Source organism: Ambystoma mexicanum, chromosome 1p, assembly GCF_040938575.1.
Source record: "Ambystoma mexicanum isolate Mex_15411 chromosome 1p, UKY_AmexF1_1, whole genome shotgun sequence".
Classification (NCBI taxonomy): domain Eukaryota; kingdom Metazoa; phylum Chordata; class Amphibia; order Caudata; family Ambystomatidae; genus Ambystoma; species Ambystoma mexicanum.
In genome coordinates, this window is record NC_090921.1 from 597,646,983 (window position 1) to 597,665,083 (window position 18,101).

The following is an 18,101-nucleotide window of genomic DNA, read 5'->3' on the forward strand; positions in this document are numbered from 1 at the left end:
TTGACTTTGATACTGTTTGACCCTCATAGGTGGTGACTTGGTGTATACGGGTATTGTTGGGAAAGGCTCATCTACACTTAATTGGATGATTTAGTTGTCCTCACATTTGTTGAGAAACAATTCTAACCTTTTTATTTCCCTTAATTTTTCCTTTCTACAACCTCAGAATCTGCAACGTTTACTGGTGTGATATATAAATGCCATTACTGTCCTTGTGATTGATGTCCCCTCAGGGTGTAGGAATTGTGTAAGAAGCATATCCAAAGATTATCCACCAACATGTTTTGATTCCAAAAAGTAATTTTAAAGTATTTACATTGTTACAACAAATTGCCTTTTTAAAGAATGTTTATTTAAAAAAATGTATGTAAATTAAATAAATAACTATTTATAACTGAAACCTTGAGTGTAAGTGTTACTTACCAAAGGTGGGTTACCCAATACAAAGCGGATACGTGTTGTATAGTCTCACACAGTGAGACTACACTGATTCTTACCTAACAATGGGGCAACAGATGTTACCCTCCATGGGGGAGGATTGTCCATATAATCTGCCCATCTGCTCCTAGGAAGGTGGACTTTACAGTGTTTTTACTGGGGGAGGGTGGTGGGTGTATTTTCTTAATTATGTATGAGTGTGCGACTGTGTGGAAGGATGCTGGCTGCTTTGCATAAAAAGAAAGTGCGTTGCTAGGTGTGGATCACTCAATCTGCACCCAGCAAGGCCACTAGACCAGCAGGGGTGCCTTTTCTGAGGGCACGCTTAGTATAAAAAGTGGCCCTCTCCCCTCTGTTTTTGTTGAGCTGACCACAGATAACTTTTTTTGTTTGCTTCATTTATAGATGTGGCAGTATGGTTGCAGCTGAATCTTTCGCTGTTTTATATGGGTAGTACAAAATGTGCTCCTTTCCTTATTATATATTATAAAGGGGGTGAGGGGGATTATCAGTGGGCTGGGCAGGAACGGGTGATGCAGAGGTAATTGTAGAATGATGTGCATGCCCTGAATAGAGGATGCTGGCTGCTTAGCATAAAAATCAAACTGCATTTTGGGAACATAAGAATGACCACCACTTCTTCAAACATGTCTGTGCTAGTAATGCAGACCTACTTTTTTTTTCCTGAATGTTCGGCAAGAATTGATGTAGTAACCCTGTGGGACACTACACAAACCCTTGTCCTCTTGGTATTAGGTAACCACCCATTCGTAGTGTGAATGAGTAGCCAGACTTACCACAAGAGGGGTAAATGTGAGCTGTAGCAATGAAATCCACCAATACAAGTAGCCAAATAACACTTACTCAAGGTTTTTAAAAACACTTTTTTTTACAATTATTTTTAAATAACCATTCTTTAAAAAGGGCAGGTGTGCAACAACCAAAATACACTTCAAAAAGTAGGTACACTAGAGGCTTCGGACACTTCCTACACCCCGAGATGACTTCACTAACTAGTACAGTAATAGCATTTATATATCACTTTTGCACTGGATAAATTCCGAGGTTGGTTGAAAGGAAAGATTAAAAGGAAGGAAAAAGGTTGAACAGGTTCTCAGAGTATGTAAACACTTTAAATCTCCCAATGAAGTCTAGATAAAATCCTTTCCCAGCAATATTAGTTAAAAAACCAATGTGTCACCTATGAGGGTCAGTAATAATCAAAGTCAATGGAATAGAAGAGTCTGCAGGGAGCTAGGAGAACCAAAATCAATTGGAGCAAAGTCTATGGGGCCGAGGCACTTAGATAGTAAAAGTCTTGCACAAGTTAGGGAGTTTATTTAAAGAAAAATCACTGTAGGGTCACAAGCTGTTACAATTGTGAAAGTTAGAGCTACATCAACTCTACAAAGCAGCCACTGCAAGTCTCAACTGAGAAGAGCAGAACTACAGACAAAGAGGTAAGTACCCCAAAGTCAGAACAGTACCTCTGGTTAGAAGATGATCCAGCTGGCATCTGTCTGGTTGCAGTGATTCAGATCCTGTGTTCATGGGCCTCAGTCATGGGGACAAGAGGGAGGACGTCTGGAGGACTGCTGAACAGCAATTCAAAGCTCGGCGGCAGCTACGGGCGTTCCTTGGATCAGGGGCACTTTGCGGTTCCAGCGCTCGGTAAACAGCACCACTGTGATTCTCGGACACCGGTTGGGCTTCCTTCACTCCTTGAGTCCAGCACTGTGGTGTGGTGACTCGAGATTGGGTCGTCCTGCTTCGGGAGGGTCCACAGGAGACTCCTGGAGCTTTTGGCAGTCTTACAGACGTTGCACTCTACTACGGATTTTCTGACCCCTGGCACTCGGTTCCAGCAGCAGCAAAGGAGTACAGCCAGTTGGGGAATGTCTTCCAGCAAAGGGTTAGTTTGTCCAACTAACCCCATGGGAGAGGTTGTCCTCTCCATACAAGGCATACATTAGATTAAAAAAATCTGCAGAGTTTGCCAATTTAAAGTATTTTGATTAGCAAACAGACCCATTTGATTAGCAATTGTGTACTAACAATGTTAATGTCACCAGAAGTTATTTGTACCCAAGATATGAACTGAGCAACAATGCAGCAGTTTTGCGTACCACTGAAATTAGACATTTAGAGGTTTCAGGCCTTGCAGTTTCTTTAAACTTCAGCTAGACTGCAGGTCGGGTAAATTAGTTTACCTATTCAACCTAAGAGGAGTGCACTCGACCCATAACAACGAACAACAAAATAAAAGTGCAGTTTCTGAAAATGGTGCATGTCACTACATACCCACTTTACGTTTGTCACACTGCTGCCACCCAGAGGCCAGCCATGCACAGTGAAACATTTGACATTTTCTGCAAAGTAAATGTTAAGTAAAACTTTCAAACCTCTCTTGCAAATGCTACTCGCTCTTCATAAAATCTACTCGACTACGAGGGTGGGTGAAAACACTTTGCGAGCCATACATGGGTGTCTGTAAAATGTAAAAGGTTAGCTGCATGAATGGACACAAATATATATGATAAAAAGGCTCTGAAAACAGTTTGGCCAGTTGTCTCCTGCAGGTTGTAATATATAATACAATCATAATCACAAAGTAAAGCGAGCTCTGGAGGCTAACAACAGTGTTTGGTATTGCAGTAGATCTGTAGATGTACAGACTGGATGGAACTATTGATCACTACTTCGCGTGAGCATCTAGTTTGCTTTGTGTTGATTATGTAAGAGGAAAGGAAGACTAAGCAGAGTAGATTGCGTAGCAGGCAGAGAACTGGGCAAACCGGGTGGAATATTGTAGTTTGTGATCATCTCACTTTCAGTGTGCCCGGTATAAAGCAACAAGGTGATAATATAGAATGTCAATGAGTATAGGTTTGTTCATAGGTTGAGCACCAGTTGCAAGATGTATGCAACCTGCAGGTTACAGTACTGGGTTTGCCATCAAATGAATTTGATCATGTTCATTTTCAAAAGAGTTAACTCGTCAATATGATGCATCTTCCCCAAAAACACGAATATAGCTGACACAGCTCTTCAGAAGAAGAGTGGTCCAGCTGGATTATGTCTTGCTACAGCGGTGCAGACCTTTGTTCCTGAGCCTAAGTTATGGGGACAAGAGGGAGGACGGTTGGAGGGTTCCTGCGGCGGTACTTGGGAGGCCGTCGGCAGCTACAGGCTCTTTTCAGTTCAGCAGCACTTTGTTGTTTCAGCGCTTAGCAAACAGCACCGATGCAGATCACGTATACTGGTTGGACTTAATTAACTCCGATCTGGAGGGTCTTTAGGAGGCGCCTGGAGCTTCTGGCCAAATGAGTTACAGCTGCAGACTACGGACATTCGACCCCTGGCACTGGGCTTCCGAAGCAACGGAGAGGCACAGCAAGTCAGGGATAGTGGTCCAGTGGATTTCGTCTCGGGGTTAGTTGGTCCCATGAACCCAAGGGGAGAAGTCGTTCCATCCGGAGCTTCTCCGTCGAAGTGAAAAAAGGAGTTCAGCACAGCAGCAGGACTTCACCAGGCAATTAAAAGGTCCAGGAGGTTGCAGCAAGCTTCGTTCATGGTTTCTTAGTCTGGTGTTTCTCCCAGTAGTCGACTCTGCCTGTAGTCCCAAAACTCTAGACTTTTAAGGAGGTTTCTCCCATTCATGCACAGCATAGGCTGTCAATCACAAAGCCAGCCAGCCAGTCATGACTAGTTGCATTCAAGCATTCCTAGAGACAAAGGACAGGGGAGTTTCTGGACCCTCACCTCACCTCACATCCTGTCCTTCCAGACACACTGGAGCCAGGGGCGTGCTTCAGAGCTGAAGCCTGCCAAAGGCAAGACAAAGGGCTCAAATCTCTCAACGCACAGCATAAAACCCAAGAAAGACCTCCCAAACAGAAAATTACAAAAAAAGAAGACTGGGGCCCTTTTGACAAAATGGCCACCCATGTGTGCTGTATTGCAGCTGAGGGTTCAGCCTGCGGTAGAAAAGCACAATGGTAGGAAAAAGTAAACAACTGCCACCAGCCATTTAAAGTAGGGCGGGGAACCGAAAAATGTTACTTGAGAGAGTAGGATAAGGGGCTACTAGGTAACCCCCCCATCACTTCAAATAAGATGGTGTGTGCTGGACCTACAAAGAGAAAAGGTAAGTAAAGTAGATTTCTCTTTACTATTCGTGGGTACTATAGTTCACACATGAAAAGGTATTTCAAGTTTAAGAGAAATCTAAATGATGTCTCTGACACTGCACTGAAGGTGCTGGGTGTCACCATACAAAAAGAAAATGCCTATGGAGTTTGTCAGACTCCAAAAACAAAAGATTTTAGAGGCTATAACACCTGTCATTGGTGTAATGAACAAGGACTCTGCTGCCACTGACCATTTATGGTAATGTACCCCATTGACTGCAATGTTGAATGGATGTAAACTAGACAGTGGATACTAATTTTACAAACTGTTTTTATAATTCGTGTAGTATAGTATAGTTAACTTATACATGTAAATATGATCTGCCTATGCATTATTATGCACACATCAGTGGAACTCTGAAAAATACAATTGTGCAATACTGGTTTGCTCTCACTGGGGAGGGGAGGGGGGAGCCAAATTTATTACAAAAGATTCTCAATTGCAACTTTGTTATCCATCTTGTTAATTACGCAGTCCTGAAATCCTGGGAAAATATGCACAGTGCTATTTTCTCAATGAGCATCTACACACAACACGGCAGAAACTGAATAGAAATAAACCATTCCTTTTATCAGTGTGCAGTTTCTTTTTTTGAAAGACTTCAGGGAAATTCAGTTTCAGAGGCTTTTCTCCATGGCTTGCAATTGCATCCATGTAGATAAAAACCAAAAGAAGCGTTCTGGTTTCTGTCAAGTAACCTGACTTTTGCACTGCCCTAAACTTGTGCGTAATTGTACACATGAAAATAGTAAAGCTGTCGTACTTAAAAGATTTTCATGAGTAAAAGGGTCTGGTACGAACCTTATATGAATGCCTGTGTATGTAAGGTTATTTTATTCACCTGTGAATTGGGCCCCCCTCTTCCCAAATGTAATGCTGTTTGCTTCGCCTAACTATTTCTTTCAGTATATAATTGTATATGTTTGCCAACTGGGTCTTGCTTACCCTAACTTTCTGTATAGCCTGTTTAGAATAAGTCTGCCTTGGGGTTTACCTACCTGGAATAGCTGTGTGCCTTTCTGAATAAGTGTACTGTGGGTTTAGCTGAACTTGGTCTGCCTGCTGCAATCCTAAAATAGTGTAGAGTTCTTGCTTACCTTAGTCTGTGTTACATTGATCTGAAAAGCAACTGTAATAGTTTTACAACATTAGGTTTTACCTCACCTGGTATAACTGAGGGTTATCCTAAATGTACTTATAGGTTTATACTGTAAACATATTTGCCCAACAGGGTTGGTTTACAAAGTGATTCCTTAACTGAGTCTCACTGCTTGACCGACGGTGTCTACTCTCCTTGAATTACTGTAGTTATTCAAAAAGTATACATTACTTGATTTTACTCCCCAAGAACAGCTGATTGCATTCTGAATGTGTTACAGGTTTGACTCCCTTTGTACTGCTGATTCTATTTGTTAGCTAAGAATTTATGCAATAACACTGTGAGATTACCAAACCCATATCTGCTTGGTATTAGGTAATCCACCTTTTGTAGGTCTGTACTACACAAGTTGGTAGTGTGACTCAGCAGCCAGGCCTATCTCAAGAGGGGTAAATGTGAGCTGTAGAGCTCTACAAATGAAATCTGTACATAAAAGTATCCAAGTAACACTTACACTCAAGGTTTCTGTTATAGTTAATTATTGAACATCAATTTTTAAATAAGCATTCTTAAAGGCAATTCGTGTAACAATAATTTAAAATTACTTTTCAGAATCAAAACAAGTTGGTGGATGATCTTTGCATATGTTTCTTACACAATTCCTACTCACTGAGGTGACTTCAATCAAAAGGACAGTCATCGCATTTATATATCACACTAGTTAAACTTTGCAGATTCTGAGGTTGCAGAAAGGAAAGGTTTAGGGAAGGAAAAAGGTTAAACAGTTTCTCAGTATATGTGAGGACAACTAAATCTTCCAATGAAATCTAGATAAGCCTTTCCCAGCCGTGACAGTATACACTAAGCTACCAACCATGAGGGACAAACCGTATCAAAGTCAATGGACTACAGTAATGCAACAGATCCATATACTAAGTCTTGCACAATGTTAGAGAGTTTGTAGAAAATCGCTTGTAGGGACACAAGCTGTGAGAAGAGAGTTGAGATCAACTCTACAATGTAAGCCAATGCAATTCCCAACTGAGAAGAGCACATTAAAACAATCCAATAGGCTAAGTACCCCAAGCCTAAACAGTACCTCTGGTTTGAAGAAGAGTGGTCCAGCTGGATTGTGTCTTGCTACAGCAGTGCAGATCCTTGTTCCTGAACCTCAGTCGTGGGGACAAGGGGGTGGATGTCCGGAGGGCTCCTGCAGCGGTACTTGCAAGGTCGGCGGCAGCTACGGGCTCTTTTCGATTAGCAGCATTCTGCAGTTTCAGCACCTGGCAAACAGCACAGTGGCGGATCTTGGATACTGGTTGGACTCTTTGCTCCCTCAGTCCTGCACTCTGTTGAGGGGACTCTTGAACTGGAGTTCCTGCTTCGGCATGGTCCTTAGGAGTCTCCTGGAGCTTCTAGCTGGATTAGTTCAGCGGCAGACGTTGCACTCTACTATGGACACACAACCCCTGGCATCGGGTTGTTACAGCAACGAAGAAGCACAGCCAGTCGGGGATGGTGATCCAGTGGAGTTTGTCTCTGGGTTAGTTGGTCCCACTAACCCAAGGGGAGAAGTTGTTCCATCCAGAGCTCGTCTGTCGAGGTGAAAAAAGGTGAGCGGACTTCACTGAGCAATTCAAAGGTCCAGGAGGTTGCAGCAAGCATCCTTCACGCTTTCTTGGTCTGGTTTATCGCAGTGATCGACTCTGCCTCTAGTCCCAAAAACCTCGCCTTTTTAAGCAGCTTTCTTCCATTCATGCACAGGGTAGACTGTGAATCCCACAGCAGGGTGGCTGTCCTGAATGGACAGTCAGTCAGCCAATCAGGACTAGTTGCATTCAGGCATTCCTAGAGACAAAGGAGAGGGCGTTTTGGGACCCTCCCTTATATCCTGTCCTTCCAGACACACTGGAGCCAGGGGAGGGCTTCAGCGCTGAAGCCCGCCAAAGGCAAGACAAAGGGCTCAAATCTGTCTCAACGCAGATAGTAAAACCCAAGAAAGACCTCACAAAAGAAAATGGTGTAAAAAGACGACAGGAGGGCCATTTTGACAAAATGGTCACCCATGGGTGCTGTACTGCAGCTGAGGGTTCAGCCTGTGGTAGAAAAGCACAATGGTAGCAAAAGTAAAACTGCCACCAGCCATTTAAAGTAGTGAGGGTAACCTAAAAATGTTACATGAGAGAGTAGGATAAGGGACTACCAGGTAGCCCCATCACTCCAAATAAGATGGTGTGTACTGGACCTACAAAGAGAAAAGGTAAGTAAAGTCAATTTCACTTTACTATTCTTGGGAACTGTAGTTCACACAAGAAAAGGTATTTAAACCTTATGGGAAATCTAAAGGATTTCTCTGGGACACTGCACTGAAGGTGCTGTGCGTCACCATACAAAAAGCAGATGCCTATGGAGTTAGACTCCACAAACAGTAAAAACACAGAAATCCAAATTGGGTAAAAACACGAGAGTGAGAAAAAGGTCTCCTGGGTTAAAATCGAAGTCCAGCAAAAGAGCTGGGGGCACTCTGAGGTTGAAGGGAATTGGCACAGAAATGAGTATTCTCCCCAAAGCTATTCTTAATAAGGTTTTACTTTGGGTTGTATCCCTGAAGTATTGAGTTGGTATTTATAATTCTTTATATATAATGTGACAGTGCTTATTTACCTGAGATTCATCTTGTCCTACTTGAATTTAAATAAACGATTTATTTTTACAATACATAGTGCTTCTTTGGACCATATGTACGCTACAATTTCTTTGTACCAAGCTACAGCCCTTTCTCCCTTTTACGATAAACCTTCTACGCTACCAAATACATAGGTGGTACAGCCTTATACTAAGTGGAGTTTTGTAATGTCTCAATTGTATGGTTTTACTAAGCCCTTAGTTGGCCTTCAAGAAAACTGTCCTAACAATTCCAGCCGAAGAACAAACTTGCACTGTTACTGCCTACAATGGCAGGGCAGGGCATGACCTCAGAAACCACAAGCACACACGAAATTGCGATAGGAGGAGCCCACGATTTTAGCAAAGCTGTGGTACTTCTGTGCATTAGAGGCTGAATTAACAGTAACAGATTAAAAGTCATAAAGGTAAAACCACTTCCACCAGGCATTCATTTAAACGCTCAATTATAACAAAATGTTACCAGATAAGTAAGAAAGGGCATATATTGTATCCCCCAGCACTCCACATATGTTGGGGTGTACTGGCTATACTTATACAAAATGTAAAGGGGATGAAAATCCCTCTTTACTACTTGGTAACAGTAGTTCACCCAAGTATATGAAAGAGAAATTAACAGGGGTCCAAAAGGGCAACCCAGCCTAAGCCCAAAAGTTATAGGAAACTATAACTCCAGTACACTATGGAGACATAAAAAGGTCACCCTTGAAAAGATTTCCCTTCACCTAGGGACAAAGTAAAATAGTTACCTAGTCCAAGCAAAAGGTTCTGGGGTTCACACAGATCAGGAAGGTTTATCATAAATATGAAAATCTTACCTACCCTCCTGGGCAAGTCAAATGGAATTAGGGCTATAGAGATGCAAAAATAACCCTCCTTTAGACTCAACCTGCTAGTGGACCCCAATAGATAAAATATTAGCATTCAAAGAAAATGAGGCCACCATTTTAAGAGCAAAGGGAAATTGATTAATTCAGTCATAATGGTGAATTTTGGAGACTATGGTCAAATAGACACGTCACTTCATATCGTGGCATCTTGAAGGGTATGTTCCTGCTTAAATGGTTTGTGTATTTTAGCACAGGGTCATGGTGACGACACCGACAACAAGGTAAACCTTCTTTCTACCTTGTTCTCATTTGAGGAACTGACACCAGTAGTGAATGAAGAATATGTATCTGAACCGGCTTACAAGCCCACAGGACACATTTGTGTCACTGTAGCACTGCACTCAAGGTGGCTTGATCTTCTACGTTGTGAAAATGAAGGCGAGCAACAAAGGGAGATATATTCCCTGCACTGGAAGCCATAGGTGCTCGCCAGTATACCCCAAACAAAATGAATGAAGCGGGTGAGTAAGGCAAAAAGGCCTTACCCTAAGTCAACATGGATCCAGAGAAAAAACAAAAATGCTTAGGGACTCCTTTGAAGTGAATGGAGGAAGGTTTGATGAAGAAAGATCTTCCTAAGAATGGCCACCTTAGTCATTGCTGCAGAAAGGTCCTTCTTTGTTGTGAATTCTCAAGTCCAGCTCCTGTTGGTGTCCCGCACTGAGTCTGCAAGTATTAGGCAAGATAGTATGCAGTACCCTTTGGGTGCACTACAACAACCCTGACCTCCTGGCAATAGGAACTCAACCTTTGGTATAAGTCTGTACTACACAGGTTGGTAGCGTGTTCAGCAGCCAGGCATATCTCAAGGTGGGTCAATGTGAGCTGTAGGGGTGTTGCAGAGATTCACACTGACACGTATTCAAATAAACTCTTACATACAAGATTTCTTGATTAGTAAATAAATTAATAATTGTTTAGTCAGTTTGAGTAAGTCTTCAGAAGGGGCAATATAATAGCAACACCCAAATACACTTCAAAATACACACTGTTAGTTTCTCTAAATCTGCAAGTACCCATTTGGGATGGCACACAGACACTTCCTACACCCTCAGGTGACTTAAATAGCTAGGACACTGTGGACATTAATATATCACTGTTACATGTAGAACAATACTTAGGAGTTTGTCAAAGAAAAAGGTTATCAGGATAAAACAAGAGATCTCACAAATATTCTGAAATGGGTAAGTACTTTTGGTAACCCCCCAATGCAAAGTTAGTTAACACCTTCCTGGAAGGAAGACACAACACAATGTCAGAGGGAAGAAGAGTCATTCAGGGAGCCAGGCCAGGCCAGGCCAAAGTCAATTGGGCAAAGGTCTAGGTGAGCTGAAGCAATTCTTGCAGGTAAGTAAGTCTTACACAATGTTGTAGATGTCTTTGTAGAAAAGAAGAAATCAAAGCAGGGCCACAAGCTGATTAGGCTTGTGAGGTAAAGAAGCTGATGGCTACTCTACAGAAGCAACCACGACAAGTCTCCACTGAGAACAAGCTAGGTTACACTACAAGAGGTATGTTCTTAGACTTTACAGTACCTTTGGTTAGGAGTTAAACGGTTCCAGCTGGCTTCTGTTCCTGTGCAGCTCTGCAGATCCTGTGTTCCTGGGCTTCAGTTGTGGGGCGAAGAGGCAGGACGTCTGGAGGACTCCTGCACTACAACGGGACGGTCAGCGTCTGAAAAGGACCCACTTCTATTCAGTGGCACTGCGCAGTTTCAGCTCCTCGCGTCTCAGCAAATAGCATCACCGCGTACTCTTGGCTGTTGAGGTGGGCTTTCCTTGCATCTGGGATCCAGCACTCTGAGGTGGCTCAGGCTCGTTCAGTCCTGCTTCCTGGGAGTCGGGAGGATCTTTGTGGGACTTTTGGCCAACTTAAAAGCTATGCACAAAAACTGGTGTTCTAAAAATGGTGGCTCTACCATTAACAGCAGCAACTGCAGTGGAAATTGAACCAGCTTCGAGAGGATGTCTAGGTGGCTTACTTTGGAGTTGATTGGTCCCACCAACTGAAGGGGAGAAGTCCTTGCAGGGCTTCTCTAGGCAAATTCGTAGCTTCAGCACAGCAACAGGGCTTCGCCGGGCAAACCAACGGTCCAGGAGTTGCAGCAGGCGTCTCTTCCAAGTTCTTCTTCGGATTCCTTCGTCCAGTGGTCGACTCTGCCTTCCAAGCCAAAAAGCTTCGCCTTTTATGCAGGTTTCTCCCATTCATTCCAGCCTAGATGTCAGTCACCCAGCATGGTGGATGTCCTTGCCGGACAGCCATTCAGCCTATCACCTAGGAGTGCATTCCTGTCACCTAGGAGACTACGCACAATGAGTTCCGGGCACCTCCCTCGCTTCCTGCCCCTGCCAGACACCCTGGAGCCAGAGGCGGGCTATTCTTGTGAATCCCACCAAAGAGAAAACGAACAAAGGGACCAAACCTGGTTTGGCGTGCAGAATAAATCTTAAGAAGGACATTTCCACAAAGAAACGACGAAAAAAGACCAGGGCCATTTTGACAAAAATGGCACCTTTTGGGTGCTTTACTACAGCTGTGAACGCAGCATGCAGTAAAAGCACACCAGGGTAGTTAAAAGTAAACCACTGTCACAGCCACTCATCGAGGAAAGGGTAAAATATAAATGTTACATGACAAGCTAGGCAAAGGGGATACTAAGTAACCCTTCCAGCACCTTATTGTAAGATAGTGTGTCCTGGGTCTAGCAAGTCAAAAGTGTAAGTAAAGTCAATTTCACTTCACTGCTCTTGGAAACAGTAGTTTATCCAAGAGAAGGTATTTAAACCATTTGGGAAATCTGAAAGACTTCCCTGTGCCACTGCACTGAAGGTGCAGTGTGACACAATGTAAAAGATGCCTATGGAGTTTGTCAGACTCCGCAACCAAAAGAGAGTTCAAATCACATTAAGAAATACATGAGAGAGTGGGGGAAAAGGGTCTCACCCTCTCCAGGTTAAAAATTAAGTCCTAAAATCCAGCAAAATTGCAGGGGTCTCGAAGGTAGAGAGGAATTGGCACATTTTTGAGAATTCTCCCTAACAGCAAGTATGACTGGACCAGACTACTCTCGAACCAGCCCTGAAATGTACTTTTGCAGCTGCGACCCCTGGGCCTCCAATGTAGTAACCACTGGTGAGAGAACCTGTTCCAAAGCTTAGACTTACCTAAAGTAGTTTTGCTGCTTTGCAATTGTTTGAGTGGCCTCTTTTGAGGGAACTCCTCGTCCTGCACCACATACATTCCAATGGGAAGTAAAGTGCTCTTCCTCTGACACCCTCACTTCATATTTGGTTGTGGAAATGGAGTATAGGAATCACGAGTGGGGTCCTCCAAACACTCTCAAGATATCGGGCTGGCCTCTTATTCCTTAAAGAACCCAGTACCAACTTACAGAGCATGACACTATAACCACGCTTGTCTATTGCATTAGAGAGGAATATTGTTGTTTTTAAACTCCCATCACCAACTCCCTTAAAGGGAATTTCGTTGCTTTTTACTTTGCTTGAACTCTTGCTGTTGGGCTTATGAATTCGGACTTTTGCTGCTTTGCCTTGGGTCATTGTAGGCATGTGTTACTGATTTGTACACGAGTTCCTATTTTTTTTTTCTCCCGGCCTTCCCCACAGTTTGTTTTGTAACAATCTTTACTACTCCTTGGTAATTGGTGTCCGTGCTGTCCGTTTTTGACACCAAGCTTTGTGCATAGGTGCATAGCTGTCTTGTTCTGACAATCTTTTACTTGATGACCCTTGTTAATGATTGATAGCTTCTACCCCTATTGGCACGCTCTTCCCCTTAGTTACCCTTACTTCTCACTTATGTTTATCAATCAGAGTTTGGTCTGTCTTAGTGCAGCAGGAGTGCAGTTTTCAACTTATCACTTATACTTTTACTTACTCCCTCGTACTCCTACTTTTTTGTATCCCGTTTCAAACCTATTACTAAAGGAAAATGAATTCTTACGGTACTCGCATCCACATACCATGCTAATGCCATATTTGATTCTTGTCATAGAACTCCACATAGAGCTACACATGTTCTGCGTCCTGGCACATTGACATCTCCACTAGTTTTGTTGCTTTGCCAACGGCACTTGGTCTGATCATTGCAATGTCGTTCATTACCTGATCTTGTATGCGGGACCCTTTTCTGGGTAAGGCCATATACATCGTTTTTGACCTCAAATTAAATATACAGCCGTGGCCAGCCTCCTTCAAGTGCAAGACGTACAGGGCTAAAGGCATCCTTCAAGTGACTTGTAGGCTTAATTTGCAGCTTGTTTGACAAACAGTGATTTTCCTGGTAAAATGTCTTAGAAATTATTAGCCTTTTGGTAAGAATGCTATGCTTATCCTACTAAGTCAAAACCTTTCCATCAAAAGTCAAATATACTTTTTGTCCTGAACTGATTTTCAGCATCTTGCTTCACAATCGTGTGTAAGTTTCTTTTCTTCCTGTTTTTGAATGCTGATGAGATTACATTTTCCTTTTAAACTCTTTTTGGTTTTGTTGGCGGGGAAGTCAGTCCGGTCCAGTCCTTCCAACTCCAGTTCCAGTTCAGACTCCAGTTCAGATTCAGATTTTGAGCCATCATCCCACAGCCACAGCCAAGGTAGGTTTTCAAATGGTATTGTTTGCATCCGGAGCATAGCTGATGCATTGACAGAGCTTTGTATGGAGAAGTTTGTTTAAACATTTCTTTTTTGCCATGTCATTGGTTTGTTCCTTTAGTCTCAAGTCGCACAACAGAAGTGGGTGTTTTTATTCATGCCACTCAATCTCATTAGTATGTTATTATTTATTGATGAGAAAATGTAATACAATCTATCACCATTTATTTTCCATGCCGAGTTTGTGATGAGCAGTTAGGAGTGACAGGAAAGAAAAAAACATAAGCACCGTTGCTACATTGGCTAGTAATCCTCACAATCTCAGGCATTCTTAAACAGTCCTCCTCCAGAGTGCAGATGTGTGGTGCAGAGTTATGGGTTCTTAGTTGCCACCTGCCTGGAAACAAACAAGTGGAATTACAGGTGGTTTCATTTAAATTGACGCATTTAGTTCTTTGACAGACATTGTGCACAAGCATCGTTTATTCATTTACAGTTTTTGAAGCACCAAATTGGAGAGCCTACTCATCGGCACACCTTCACCATCCTTTCCCCTCTCTGTGGCCGGCTTCCCTTGGCCGTCGTCCTACCCCTACCTGCGAGGCCAAGAACCTCAGGTTCATCTTTGACTCAACACTTTCCTTCTCCGCCCACATCTCACATCCTCAGAGGTACTCTGCCTTTCCTCTCCTTCCCCCAGAAGCTCATGGTCTCCCAAGCTCTGGTTCTCTCTAGGTTGGACTATTGTAACAGCCTCTTTCTAAATCTACCTGCCTCTACTCTCCGCCCTCTGCAACTAATCCAGAAAAGGACTGGGAGACTTGTCTTTGACCTCAAGCCCTGAGATTGTATCTCTCCAGCTCTGAAATCTCTCCATTGGCTCCCAGTGGATGCAAGGATTAAATTCAAAACCCTCTGCATTGTACACAAGGCTTTCTGGGGCCTGGGTCCAAAATACCTTCAGCTGTCCCTCCGCAAATACATCCCCTCTCGAGATCTTCGCTCCTCTACCTCTAACTCCTTCAGGGTCAGTCGTTTTTCAAAGAAACGAGCTGGGGGTAGATCTCTGTCCTCGGTTGGGGCCTCCCTCTGGAACAGCCTCCCCGGAAGCACCTCAAGACCTTCCCCTTTGCTTCTGCCTTCGCTCCTCCTGTCCCCTGCTGATCTGTTCTCTCTTGGCACTATGCACCTGGCCACCCTATGTCCTTTGGGCCCAGGGACCTGCTCACCCTGCCACCCTCCCACACAGCCTCCAGGCCACCCCTTGCACTGGAGTCTGTATCTTTACCGATACAGTCCCCCCACCCCCTTTATTCTTCCTGCACTTATCAGACCTACCCTCTCTGCTGCCTTAAACCCAGCACTTGCCAATTTCTGGCTGCACTACCACGGTTTGTTGCCTTTATTATTTATTTATTATCTGTTTCTCCTTTACTCCGCACTCTCCACTTCTACCCCCTTCCATGCACTTTTCTCCTTCCCCTCTCCCAACCACTTGTGCGTTCTCAATGTCACTGGGCCTAGTAGATAGTTGTTTTGTTCTCCCCTGTTCCTCTCCCCTCCCTTGCCTTGTCGTGCTCTGAAACACTTGTGTAAGGCCGCAATAGAAATAAAATATCAATACAATCTGCTTTGTAGTACGGGGAAAGCAAAAATTAGTTTAAGTGGAAAAACATCTTTGCTAATCGCAATGCCTACACACATTTCTAGATCAACTACAGAAATAGGCTGCTATAGATGGGAGCAACATAATGAAGACACATCGGGTATATGACAATGCATCTTTTGTTTTTTGTGGTTATTTTTCCTCCCCCCTCATTAACGTGTGTGCTTGTGTGAATGTGAGCAGGTGTCTGTATGCCTATGACTTTGAATTGTTGCCAATGTGATCTCATATTGGTGTTGGGGAGAATTTTCAGTTTCTGTGCAAATTCCCTTTAACCTTGGAGACCCCCAGCACTTTGCTGGATTCAGGACTTTTTTTATTTTTACCTCCTGGGTGAGTGGCCCTTTTACCACTCACTCTTTCTGTTTCACAGACTAGTATATTTAATTCGTACTGTTTAATGGAGTAATGGAGTCTGGTAAACCCCAGAGGCATCTGCCTTTTGCATTGACACACAGCACCTTTTGTGCAGTGCCACTGAGAAGTCCCTATGACTTCTCGTAATGTTCAAATACATTTTCTTGTGTGAACTACAGTTCCCAAGAGTAGTGAACTTTTATCTTGCTTTCCTGTTGTGTGGGTCCAGCACACACCACCTTTTGTGGAGTGCCGGGTAGGCGGGGGGTTTGCGGGGGGGGGTATGATACATAGTAACTCCTTATCCCACTTCTCATGTAACATTTTGTTACCAGGACTAACTTGAATGGCTGGTGGCAGTGGTTTCTTTTTACTACCTTTTTGTGCAGGGTACTAGCAGGCCGATTTCTCAGCTGTTGTACAGCACCCATGGGTGACAACTTTTCCACAATGGCCCTGGTCGTCTTTTTTCGCCATTTCTTGTTTCAGTTTGTGGCTTTTACTCTGTTTAAACTATGGTTGAGTCCTTTGTGTACCTTGAAGCTCGCCCAGGCTCAGAGTGTCTCAAAAGTCACGATGTGAAGGAGGGTCCCGAAACATTTGTCCTTTGTAGGTGTGCCTGACTGAAACCAGTTCTGACTGGCCAGCTGGCTGTCCTTGAGGACAGCCACCCCGCAGTTGATTGAAAGCCCTAGGGCTGTGAATGAAAGGGATTTTGCATAAAAGGCGTGGGCTTTGGTACTACAGTCGACCACTGGAACAAGATGTTAGGACCGTTTTTCTGAAGTCCAACTAAGGGCTTAGTAAAACCATTCAACTGAGGCAGTACAAGACTCTACTCTTAGTATAAGGCTGTACCACCTGAGTACATGATAGCGCACACAGAGCAGCCAGGCTTATTTTAGGAGGGAAAGAGGGCTGTAGAATCAGTACACTTGAAATTGTAATACAAATGGTCCAAAGAAACACTTTGTACTGTAAAAATAAAGGATTATTTAAATACAGGTAGGCCCAGATAAATCCAGGTGTAAGTAAGCACTAACACATTATATGAAATCACAATATAAACATACAACACTATACTTGAATGTACACAGACCAAAGTATAAACTTTATTTGGAACCCCTGACAGTAGTTCTAGGGAAGTCAAACCTTTGTCATACACATTCAGTATAGGTCACACCTATTCTTGAGGAGTAAAAACCAATGGTTACTTTCACAATGACATTCAGTAATTCAAGGGCAGTAGACCCTACCAGTTACACACGGACTCTCAGCACAAATCACTTAATCAGTCAACATGACAATATACTTTTTGTGAATCGTGGAACACTTATTCTAGGTACAGTAACAACCTATAACTACTTTTGTGATAAGTTATACTAGGTGAGTAAAACCTAAGGATGTACTATTCAGTTAAAGGTGCTTTTGAAATCAGGGAACCCCAGATTGAGGTAAGCAGTAACTCTTAACTTATTTTTGGAATGGCACACAGCAAACTGAAGGTAAGTGACAGCCATATACTTTTTTATATCTCACAAGCAGTCCAAGTTAGACCTTTCCCAGCTATAAGGGTAACTGAGGTATGACCTATCAGGGACAGTTGGAACCACAGACTCTAGGTTAGATAGCATAGGGAACATAAAACCTAATGTTACACCTTACTGAATGACCTAGTTATTCTAGGTAGGCAACAACCTAATACAGACTTATTCTGGACAGGCTAACGGCAAGTCAGGGGAAGCAAGACCCAGTTGGGGGACACTCGTACAATTATCCTGCATGATTCATCTGGTGAAAGCAACACTTTACTTTTGTGAAGAGGCACAACCTAATCACAGGAGAGTAAAATATCTTCACATGTACTTTCTATTAGAATGGCAAAACAGTTTCTAAGGAAAGAAAATAAGTTAACCATACTTTTAAGAATAGTGCATCATACATCCAAGGTAAGTAAGAACTTTTGTAACTGTTCGCTCTTAGAATTACAGTTACCAACCAACTCTTACAATTAACTTTTAAACACGCATTTTCTTTTCTAGGCAAAAGGCCCAATCCCTTCAAAGTCTTTCCCTTATTCTTGGAGCATGAGTGTTCTCAGTAGCAGAAGGTAGGTCACTGGGACTAGTGTCCAACAGGCAGTGTCAGAATAGGTTCTTTAGTAG

The 18,101-nt window shown here is 43.1% G+C and overlaps 1 protein-coding gene across 2 annotated transcripts in view; it reads left to right on the plus strand.

Annotated features, from left to right (window-relative positions):
- MLLT1 (MLLT1 super elongation complex subunit) overlaps positions 1–18,101 on the plus strand; it is an 870,086-nt gene that overhangs the window by 619,530 nt on the left and 232,455 nt on the right. Inside the window, exon 7 of one of the 2 annotated variants that reach the window (XM_069649554.1) lies at positions 13,825–13,915. In XM_069649554.1, the coding sequence (XP_069505655.1) occupies positions 13,825–13,915 (91 nt within the window). Of the gene's footprint in view, positions 1–13,814; positions 13,916–18,101 lie in introns of both variants that reach the window. The other variant, XM_069649553.1, reaches the window with a different exon arrangement.